Source organism: Chamaea fasciata, unplaced genomic scaffold (assembly GCF_029207755.1).
Source record: "Chamaea fasciata isolate MVZ Bird 193981 ecotype frontalis unplaced genomic scaffold, bChaFas1.0.hap1 SCAF_6, whole genome shotgun sequence".
NCBI lineage: Eukaryota > Metazoa > Chordata > Aves > Passeriformes > Sylviidae > Chamaea > Chamaea fasciata.
The window spans coordinates 18,113,058-18,124,121 of NW_027094091.1; the positions used below are offsets into that span (position 1 = coordinate 18,113,058).

The 11,064-nt window shown below is 38.3% G+C and overlaps 1 protein-coding gene across 4 annotated transcripts; it reads left to right on the forward strand.

Annotated features, from left to right (window-relative positions):
• The first annotated feature begins 28 nt into the window (after positions 1–28).
• Positions 29–10,497, forward strand: ZCCHC4 (zinc finger CCHC-type containing 4). Of its 4 annotated transcripts, none has more exons than XR_010721419.1 (13): positions 29–124; positions 314–432; positions 2,013–2,095; positions 2,796–3,071; positions 3,553–3,633; positions 3,949–4,021; positions 4,482–4,632; positions 5,139–5,239; positions 6,420–6,541; positions 7,123–7,198; positions 7,695–7,746; positions 8,221–8,351; positions 8,439–8,525. XR_010721419.1 is itself a non-coding variant. In XM_066185559.1 (13 exons), exons 1-13 carry the CDS (start codon positions 34–36, stop codon positions 10,392–10,394), a joined length of 1,494 nt encoding a protein of 497 aa, XP_066041656.1. In that variant the 5' UTR covers positions 29–33; the 3' UTR covers positions 10,395–10,497. The 4 variants fall into 4 exon arrangements, 3 of the variants coding, with proteins under 3 accessions (XP_066041656.1, XP_066041657.1, XP_066041658.1); XM_066185559.1 differs by lacking the exon at positions 8,221–8,351 and adding an exon at positions 10,271–10,497 and having other exon boundaries at positions 8,439–8,583; XM_066185560.1 differs by lacking the exon at positions 8,221–8,351 and adding an exon at positions 10,271–10,497 and having other exon boundaries at positions 2,829–3,071; positions 8,439–8,583.
• The last annotated feature ends 567 nt before the right edge of the window (positions 10,498–11,064 follow it).

Here is an 11,064-nt window from a genome sequence, read left to right on the forward strand (position 1 = left end):
CCGCACGCTGCGCCTGCGGAAGGAGGCGGTGCCATGGCGGCGGCGGCGGCGGGCCCCGAGCGGCCGCGGCCCTCAGCGCTCGCCCTGCTCGGGCCGGCGCCCGGCGCGCCCTGCTGCCCTCACGGTGAGCCGGGCCCGGGGGGCAGCCCCCGAGCGTCCCTGTGCTCGGCTCCCGCCGCGCTCCCGGCGCGGGATGTTTTGCCGCAGCCTTTGCGAAGGCCTTGTTCTGGAAGCTCGGCTCTTGCAGCGGAGCAGTGAAACAGATCTGCAGGCGTTGCCTGTGTTGTTATCGTATCCTCGCGTTTGTCTCTAGGTCCCGCGCTTCTGTTTGTGAAGACCAGCCAAGGGAAAGAGGAAGGAAGAAGATTCTATGCTTGTTCGGCTTGTAGGGATAGAAAGGATTGTAACTTTTTTCAGTGGGAAGATGAGAAGGTAAGCGAACGCTGCTTAAGGCTGTGCTAAAGACTCAGGGCTACGAAGGCGATCAGAGGTCTGGAGCACCTCTCTTAACTTCTCCTAAAGGCTGAGAGAAGAGAAAGCTCCGGGGAGATCTTTTAGCAGCCTCCCAAGGACCCTCCCTGAAGGATCCTCCAAGAAATCTGGACAGGGACTTTTTGCAAGGGCACGTAGTGGAAGGACGAGGGGTGATGGCTTTAACCACTGAGAGGATACGTTTAGATGAGATATTAGGAAGAAATTCCTTACTGTGAGGGTGGTGAGGCACTGGAAAAGTTGCCCAGAGAAGCTAAGTTATATTTTATATAGTTAAGTTATATTTTAGTATTCTGTTAATATTGAGATTAAGATTTAAAGTTGCCCAGAGAAGCTGTGGGTGCCCCATCCCTGGTAGTGTTCAAGGCCAAGCAGGATGGAGCTCTGAGCAACTTGATCTAGTGGGAGGTGCCCCTGCCCATGGCAGGAGGGTTGGAACTAGATGATCTTTAATTCCCTTCCAACCCAAATCAGTCTATGATTTTATAAAACATTGGCAATTCTTTCCTCTATTTAGCAATTTAAAAAGTATATCTTACGGTGGAAATCTCTGTTAAGTGCTATTTCCTAAACTTCATGTAATAGTTGGTATTTAGCTAGCACTTATCTCTGTCAGGAGAACGTGTTTCGAGTGTAGCTTTCAAGAAATGCTGTGTACATTTTGAGCAAACCTGACATTTTTTTCTGTTGGCAAAACTTATAGGAAGTTTGCCAATGCTATACAATGTTGAACAAAATCGGGTGCTTCTGATCCCAAGATGTCCTTGTCTCCCCTAATTAAGATAGAGAAAATCTACTGGATACAAACAACAGTGAGGTATACAAAATGCTGAGGTGGTGGGGCTCGGCATGATGCTCAGTAATCTCAAATATCTGCAGCAATCTCTCTTTGTCATTCAGTTTGAATATCACTTGTATTATGATGTCTTTTCTTGTATTGCATTTTACTGTCTCCTCCTTTAAGCAAAACAGTTCTGTAAGTTTTGACCAAATGTCTTGAAACTGTTGCGAAACCATGAGTGTGTTTTGTGGGAACAAAGTGGAAGACTCAGAGAAAAGTGTGAGAGAATGAAATGTTAAAGACTCAGGTGCAGATTATAACAAGGAGCTGTCATGCTTTTAAAATTATTTCACACAAAAGGCTTGTGCAACATTTCTATTATCATCAGGTTTCAGGATCAGATTATAGTTCTTTAGAGGGAGCACAACTGCTGGCACACATTAATAAAAAGGATGGCTCTTTCTGTCTTCCTCATAATCACCTTTTGAGTTTTTCTCTGAGTATTATATGTGATAGGAGAATGAAATGCACAGTTTAAACTCACAATGAGAGGCTTGTGTTTTGCAGCATGCCCCTGTGCTTCAGATGTACTTGTTCTTCTGAAACAAAAAATGTGATTATTTTTCCTTGCAAAGTCGCTAAAGCATGAAACCTTTGATGCACCCTTTTTTCAAGCTGGGATTTGATGTACACGCAGCAGTAGCTGTTTTATAACTTCTCATATATGCAAATTTTACAGGTGTCAGAAACTAGGCTTGCAGCACGTGAAGAATATAATAGAAATCATCAGCCTGCTTTTACACACAGACAGAACGTGGACAGGTATAGTTGATGTGTATTTTCTTTAGTAAGGATGTAGTAATACAGATTCAAGCACACTGAATGTACAGATAACACTTCAGGATTCTTTAAAATATGAAAAGAGGAATTTGGACAAATAAGAACTGTTGTAGGGCAATGGAAAAGAAATAGCATGAAACATTTAACTAGAGGATGGTATTTTCAACCCAGGAACTGGGTGGGGGGGTTGGTGTTTTTCTTTTGGCATGTATAATCATTCTTATGTTTGTGCTCATAATGTGCTTACGAGAGGTCAGTAGCAATTTCTGGTAAAAAAAATTATTCCTGACTTTAGTCTGCAAAACTAACAGGCTTAACATTGTGAAAAGAAGCAAAGGTAACTTAGTAACAAGTGATGCCTGAATTTTTGTATATAAACATACAGGACTTTGCCGATAGTTGATGGAGTCTTCACTCTGTAATCCAGTTATTTTATGGAGATTCCTAGTATAATTGGTGACAATATTTTATGCATTTTGAAGTGTCCTTCGAATATTTTTTCCTAAATAATACTTCATTCTCGTGGAGTTTAGCAAGAGCAATGTAAACTGCATTGTCTGCTTAAATGTCTGAACTCCTAGAACTCCTAAAATATAAAAAAACAACCCCTCCTTAGCTCCCCTTCCTATCTTTGATAGAGGCTTTTTCCAGCTTTGTTCCCTATTGTCTTTTGTATTCGAAGGTACAATAATTTTGTTCTGTTGCCATCATCAAGGAGGAGGTTTTGCCAGGAATGCCAGCAACTGCTGTTGCCAGCAGAATGGGAAAAACACTCAGACCATCAGTTCCTGTGTGATATCACCACTGCCCAGCTGAAAAGTCCAAGTCAACTTCTATATCCACTGGAGAATAAAAAAACAAATGCACAATATTTATTTGCAGACAGAAGTTGCCAGTTCCTGCTGAATCTCCTTACAGATTTGGGATTCAGACGAGTGCTCTCTGTTGGAACACCCAGGTACATCAGTGAGAGTTGTTACGCTTTCAAATAATATTTCTCTCTCAAAACTGCTTAGTAATGATTACATAGTCACTGATTCTCCCATAATGAGGGGTTCACTATGCTTTAATTGGCTGGGATTATCCAAACATCTAGTGGGGTCTAGCTTTGAACTTACACCAGAGAAGACTGTGCACTGCAGATAACACACATGCACACTTCAGATCTCTTTGGTAGTTGTGGAAGTGACATTGAGTTTCTTACCTTATGGGTTTTTTTTGTATGAGGTGATCCCATAGGCTCCACTGACTTCTCATCTTTTAAGACTAACCTGTTTTTTAACTTTGAGTACAGGCCAAGTGGAATCCCCCAAGTTTGGACTACTCCATTTTCTCTGTCTGTTTGGTTTATGTTCAGTAAAGTACCATTCTTGTCTTCAAAGATCATTTCTGAAGACAGTGATTATGTGTTCAGTTTCTTTGTTCCAATTTTTCTTCAGGCTTCATGAAATGATCCAGTCAAAAGCATCACAAGAAGAAGAATTCAATGTTAGAAGCCTTCTGCTAGATATTGATTTCAGGTAGGTTTTAACAAATGTTTATGTATCCGAAGAACATATACAAAAATGTATATTCTTACTGCCTTAAGAAGATAAATTGGTGGTTGTTTTCCCTTTCTTGTCTCTGCATCTCTGTTCCTGTACACATACACAAATGACATCCGGTTGATGAGAAAAGTAAATATACTTAATAATTTCTCAGTATTGGTATGTGTTGTCAGTAATCAGAACCCAAAGATGATGTTTTCCTTGAGGCCTGTTTTCCCTCTAAATACCCCTTAGGATAGACAAAGAGTTATTTATATTTTTCTGCTACTATCAAAACTTATTCTACAGGTATTCACAATTTTACAGAGAGGATGAATTCTGCCACTACAACATGTTCAATCATCATTTTTTTGGTGGAGAGGTAAGGCCAAGTATTTATTGAGTGCTTTGGTAAAGAGGTGCATGTTGTTGATGCAGAATTTGGTAAGAAACTCATGACTAGTCTAGTAGAAAACATCATTAATTAATTAAGAACATTTCAATAAATCAGCAGTTAAGGTGTGTAAGCAACATTAGTTAGCATAAATTTAATAAATTGAGTGAAAGAGAACTACTGAAAGGGAGGCAGTCTCATTCTTTGATTTTCAGTAATGTTTTTATATGTTAGTTGAACAGGGCACTTGTTTTCAGTCCTTCAAATCTAGGTGCATTTTTTGTGGATTTTTTTTAATGCTCCTCAAGAGGAAATTCACCTCCATCAGAGGGGAAGAAAGTTCCATCTTCAAAGTTGAAACTTCTACAGTGATCGGTTTATTGACAGAGAGAATATGTTTACAGTTATTGAGTCCTTATTTCTGGAAATTAACCTCTGTTTCTTACAGGCTGCACTTGAAACTTGCAGGAAATTCTTGTGTGAAGAGAACGGTGAAAGAGTCATTATGGTAACTGATCCCCCATTTGGAGGTCTAGTGGAAGCACTGGCTTCTAGTTTTAAAAAACTGATGGCAATGTGGAGGGAAACAGAAAATGAAGGTAGGTATTACAGCCAGATGGGTGGCTTGTGCTGTAACATCACTTTAAGGGAAAAGTACTTATAAATATGTCTCTGATCTTGTTACTCAGGTGAATGTGAGCACAGTCATGTTATAATTTCTAAAGATGAACTACCATATATCTAATTTATTCTCCTGACATTACTAGGTGTAATTACTAGTTCAGTAATGCCTAGTCCTCAAAGTCTGTCTTAAAAACTTTTCCCTTTTTTTTTTCCAAATGTACTTTGCAATTAAAATGGACTTTAAAGGTAGAGAAAAATAAGCTATCAAACCAGTACTGTTTTTTAGCAACCTAAGTCTATGTCAAGCGTTTAGTTACATGGCACTTACATCTCCACATGTAAAATATGCCTAAGAGAGCTAGTTCTTCTGCCCATCATGACATACATGTCCATGTTTATGTTTTTGGAATGTTCACTGTAAATTTCTTATGCTGCATGTACTGTTTTTCTCCTATGTACACCAAAGTCTTTTCATTACTAGGTCATGACAACAAAGAGATGCCCATGTTCTGGATATTTCCATATTTCTTTGAGTCTCGCATTCTTGACTTTTTCCCAAGCTTCAGTATGATGGATTACCAGGTATGGCTGAACCCAGTGAATCTGCTAAATACCAGTTGTGTGCCATGTGAAGAAGAATGTGAGTGAAGCCAGGTGCAATAGCAGTGCTTCTCTGTGACTGGGCCTTGCTCATGTGAAGTCTGGATTCTGTATTTCTGTTAGTTGTATCTTTGGTAACTTGATCATGTTCCTGCTGCGTATGTTTTACTCATCTGCCATTTATCCATGAACTCATTTCTTCTGCCAGGCTTTCAGTATAACAAAATTTGTGCTAATTCTGACAGGTGCTTGTTGCAGAGGTGAGAGGTAACTTGATGAAGAGTATTTCATTTTCTGCGGGTGTAGAAATGTCAGTGGGTAGTGCCCAGCCCTAGAAAAAAAATACATGTGGTTTAAAAAATTAAGGTCTTTCATTTCCAAAACTGCTGGGATCAGAGTAAAATTACAGTGATGGAAATGTTTGGAATTACTTAATAAGTGAACTTGTCAGTGATAAAGTAATAAACTAGCATCACCTTCTTCAATATTTTATCCATTCTGTGCATAATTTAAGCACACAAACTTCACTGTGTCTAGAGGGCCCAGTCACGGGTATTCTTGATGCTAAAGGTTTTTTTTTTCAATTAACAACTCTGCATGAATTTTGATATTGATGTTCTGGACAATGCATTTGTGTCTTGTAGAATGAAAATGTGTTGAAGAAAATGGAAAACTCATGCTAGGCTAGACTCTGCATTCCTGCAAGTGTTCAGAGCTGAAAGTTTTTGTGGCAAGTCTCTGAAGGCATTGCTGGAAGAAGCAGGCTAATTGGATTTGCAACTTTGCAATTATTCTGAGATGGGTTAAGATGTCATTTCTTGTAGTGACAAACCAAACTGTATAGATTCTTTGTTTTTTTAGTAGGTTGCTCTTGTAAACGGCTGCAATGTTATCTTACGTATTCCATGCAAATGAGCAAAAATGAATTAGTAGAATATGATTATTGAAGTATTGTGAGTCTAGCCTGATACTATGTTTACACAAATTTACAAGTAAATGAGACAAAAAACTTGATGTAGAATTTGTGGTCTGATCTGGGGTTAGAGTCTTTTATATAAACGGGAATATTTCATAAAGCATTTATAAAGATAATAAATATGTAAATTGCTCTGCCTGTGCTTAGCATTCAGTTTAAGACTTTTTTATGGTTTTATTTTTCTAGGTAGACTATGTTAATCATGCACTGTATAAACATGGCAAGACAGGTCGTAGACAGTCTCCTGTCCGTATTTTCACAAACCTTACCCCAAGTATGATTGTGCTTCCTGAAGAAGAGGGATATAGGTAAGATGTATTAATGCTCAGGTGACTTTTTTAAAAGAGTGTCTTTTTCTTAATTAAGGCATGAAGTCTCCAAAAGAGGTTTGAGATGGTGCTGTTTGGTCGTGTCTTGACTAACTTACATGCCAGGCTTAAGACCACATTTTTCTGTCTCATTCTAAAGTTGCATATTGTATAAACAATGTGTAGGAGAGCTGAAATGTCTAAAAAGACCTTTAAATTTTCTAGTGTGGAGTGATGAGATTCCTTATTTTGTCTGTAGGAAATATTGTCTACATCTGTAAGAGATTTACAGCTATGTCTGATAATCAGCTGTTAATGCAGTAGTGAAAAAATGAACTTGTAAGAGAAGCATCAAGGATAGAGGAATTTAGTTTCATTTACTACTGATACTGTTGGTAATTTGACCTGAATTTTACTATGTGGATGTACCATGTATAAATGGCCCTAATGGTCATTTATGCAGCGAAGATACCATTTTTAGTTCAACAAAGTGATTTTGCAGTTCTTCTATTCGTTGTTAAGGTTGTATAAAATTAATTGTTTTGTGTGCAAATAGTGGACTGGTACATCTTTTTCCCCAGATTTTGCACTGTATGTCAGCGATATGTTAGTTCTGGTAACCATCACTGTGAGATATGCAATTCATGTACATCAAAAGTAAGTATTTCCACTTCTTTCTGTATGGAAGTTTTGGCAGTAGTCAGATAACCACCTCTGTAATACTTGCTTTGGTAAAAGCCTGTTCTGATGCTGAGTTCTGTGGGAAATCCACAGCAGTTCAGTTTCACAGACTTATTATTACCTTCACAGTAATCTTCCATAACCCACTGGGAATTGATTTTTCTTTCCCTAATTCCTTTGTGTTGGAAAGAGGACAGAACAAGTTTGCTGCTTGCCACTTAGACCAGAACTTACCCAGCTGTCCTCTGTTGGCACATGCATTTTTTTCTTATGCTTTGAAGTTGTAGAACTTGCTAACTTCAAAATTTTGTCTGTGGTTTTCACAGATTCTCAGGACTGTTGTTTCTGAGTTAGTCCTTCCTACAGAGGAGTTGTTCCTGTAAACAGTTGGGACCATGCATGAATAGTTCTGTTTTAAGATAGGATCAGTGAGGGGGGTTCAATAAACAAAATCATTTATTGCCTTTTGTAGGATGGCAGACGGTGGAAGCATTGTGTTCTTTGCAAAAAATGTGTAAAACCCTGTAAGTACAGAATAATATTTTCTAAATGTACTTAGTCCAAAGAAACTCAGATTCCAAACTAGAAGAGAAAATACTCTGTGGAAGAGGTAAAATGTGGGAATTCAGAAGACAGAATAAAGAAAAAGTCTCAATTTCACACAAGTTGCTATTCTTTAGTTTAGGTGTACTTGCAGTGTGTGGAAATGTAATAAATTCTTGTCAAGGCACACTAAATCCCATTTATATTTATCATGGCAAAACAGAAATATTTCCATTTGTCTTATAAGTGTTTCCTAATTTTGTAAACTTTGAATTTCATAAACAAGTAGGCAATTACTAAAAGGTTTGAGAAATTATGATAAAATTTTGTTTCATGCACAAATTTGGTTGTATTTATACCTCTGTATAAATAGCTGAAGCAGTTATTTTTGTTACTGTTACAAAAATCTAAACTTGTAAGTACTTTGTAACATCTGCACTATTTTTCTTTTGAAGATGACACACAGGATAAAAGTTCTAATGGCAAATAATTCACACATTATTGCACAGTATGTCTAGTGATGTGATAAGGCATCAGAAAGTGACTACATCCATCTCTGTAAAGCTAATCCAGAATTAAAAACCTGGTAATGTGGCCTATAATTAAAGTTCAGTTTCAGAGTGTTAGTTTTACGTTTTCTCCAAGATCATAAATCATGTTATTTATTTTTCAGCTTGGTTTCACTGTAACAATTGCAATTGCTGCACTCTCCAAAAGCACAGCTGTGAGAAGACTAACGTTGGCTGTTTCGTTTGTGGCAAGGCAGGTCACAAGCGCAGTGCCTGTCCCAGTCTCTCCCACGCCAGAGCAGCTTGTCAGTAAGTGTGATATTGCATTAATGCAGTAAAATACAGCATTCTGATGAGGTGGGGTCTTATGTCATGGAATCAATTCAGAAAAAGATGATTTTTTGGCCTTAAGTGCTGATGTCAGCTTTCACTATGGCCCACTTGCTGCATTGCTGGGGGAGTATATGTTGATGGGAGGGTATGATAAAAGGCAGGTCACTCACTGGAGCTCCCAATTCCCTGTCTGTGGGTTTTCTTTCAAAACTGATCTACATGGATTGCAAACTTGGTGACTGATGCATGGGGCTCTGTCAGGATGACTGAAAATTTAAGTAAGGGAACACTTTTATTTGAATTCCTCATGAAAGGGTGGAGAAAAGACTCACTATAATGGTTTTATTGCTTCCTCTCTCTTTTGCTTTGTTGTGGCATGTTTTGCTTTTTTTCTTCTGGTATTTCAGGTGCTTTTTGTAGTATGATGTAAATCTCCACCATTAATGAAGATCACATTGAGTACTTTCATTCTTCCATGATTGTCCTTTCATTACATACCAAACAACACTGTAGGCATTATACACAGCTGTGTACACATGATACACTGTATGTGTCAGAGAGCCAACTAAATGGTGTGTGGTTGTCTTCAGATGGAAGTAACTGAAAAGAGGAAAGGGGACTTGCTAAGAGACGATCCAGCAGATGACTCAGTCTTTCCTGTTCAGGATAATTGATTGCACTGCTGTAAATTCCTATCCAGAGGAATGGGTTTTTCTGTTATTTTGGACTTGAATGGCTGTAGCGGTGGAAGGCAAATTTTCCCTCCCAAAAGCTGTACCTATGTTACACAGTGAGACTCAGACAATTACCCTCCTGGATCAGTATTCAGAGACTCACCAGGTGCCTGCTGGATGGCAGATGGATAGAAGTGTTTTGCTTCATGTCCTACTCATACTAAACCAGGTTTTGCTAAGGAAGTATTAGACACAAAAGGTGCAATGTTTCATTTTATATATCTTTCATAAAAATTCTATCTCTTAATGTTTCTTTTTCCTTTGCTAAAAAAATTAAAAAGGATGCTAAAAGAATTTCATGAAACTTCATCTGTTTTTTCTGTCAAGGAAGATACTGCTCTGTGAGTTGTACCAGAATGGTTTCAGTACTTTCAGGCCATCAGTTAATTCTTTTGCTGATTCATTGCAGAAGATGAGTTAAATTTCTTTTTCTAATAAAAATTTTGTACGTTTTGTAATAATTATTCAGCATTTTGCATTATGACATCTTTTGTAAGAGACAGAAAACAATCCACTTGCTAGTTGTATTTAGGTCCTGTGTTAATTGCAGGATGCTTGCTAATGGTGTTAAACTTCATGTTCTTTCTTCTAAGTTTTCTATTATATATTCATGCATTATATATTCAGCATGAAACTCTCTGTGTTTTTTTTTTTTACTTCGTGAGTTTCTTATTTTCAGTATCTGTGTAAATTTAAATGCTAAATAAATACATAAAATGAATGTGTAATGGCAATAAAGGGGACATTCTTGTGAAGTTGAAAGATCATTTTGAGGTGGAATGTTCCTTGTACTTTTTGTGACAGTACTTCACATACTGCCACAAAATTCAGATACTTACTTAAAATACTAGCAAATGTATTTGTACAGAGCAGTGTGGTCTTCATTTTGTTCTAATCTCTCTGTTCCTTTTTTTTTTTTTGCTTTACAGACCTGACAAAAAGAAAAGGCAGAAGACTCAAGAGAGAGTAAAAATGGGGATCTGTAAAAGATTAGCTTTGAAACATGCCATATTCTCCAAGAGGAAAGTAAAGAACAAGAAAAAAAAGACATGACTTTTCTTGCTGCTACATAGTTGCTAATTTTTTTTATTGTCAGCCTTTCATTCCATTTTCTAAAAATGTAAGTGCTATTTATCCAGAATAAAACTTGATTGAATTAAGTGACAGTTCCTTTATTATGCATCATTACTGGTACAAAAAAAAAAAAACAACCACCAAAAAAAAAAACCCTAAAAAAACCAACCCCAAAACAACTAAGTCAACTACCACAGCCCTTACCATGTATTTGTATAACAGCCCTTACCATGTATTTGTATAATGTGATAATTTTGTACTTAGGATTAGCTATTTGTCTGATTTGGTGGGTGTTGGACGTTAAGGGGCTTACTGCTGAGAGGTGAGGTACTGGCGGGTGCTCTGATTTTATGGGGCAAGGGAGGAAGTGAGGGCAGGTGGTGGGAAAGGCACGAGTTGAAGGAATTCAGTCTCTGTTAGTTACAGTCGTCTCACAGGATGGCTTGTGATTTTTAAAAAAAATTCTCTCCAAATGGAAAAGGGGCTTTAGAAAAACCAAAGTACTTTATTTACTAGTATTCAATGGTAACTGAACGGAGCGGGAAGAGCCTGACCCGCCTCCCCGCGCTCGGCGCTGCGGCGGCCCCGCTCTCACGGCCCGCCCCTCTGCCGGCATCCCCGCCCCGCTGCCGAGGCCCGCCCCATCCGT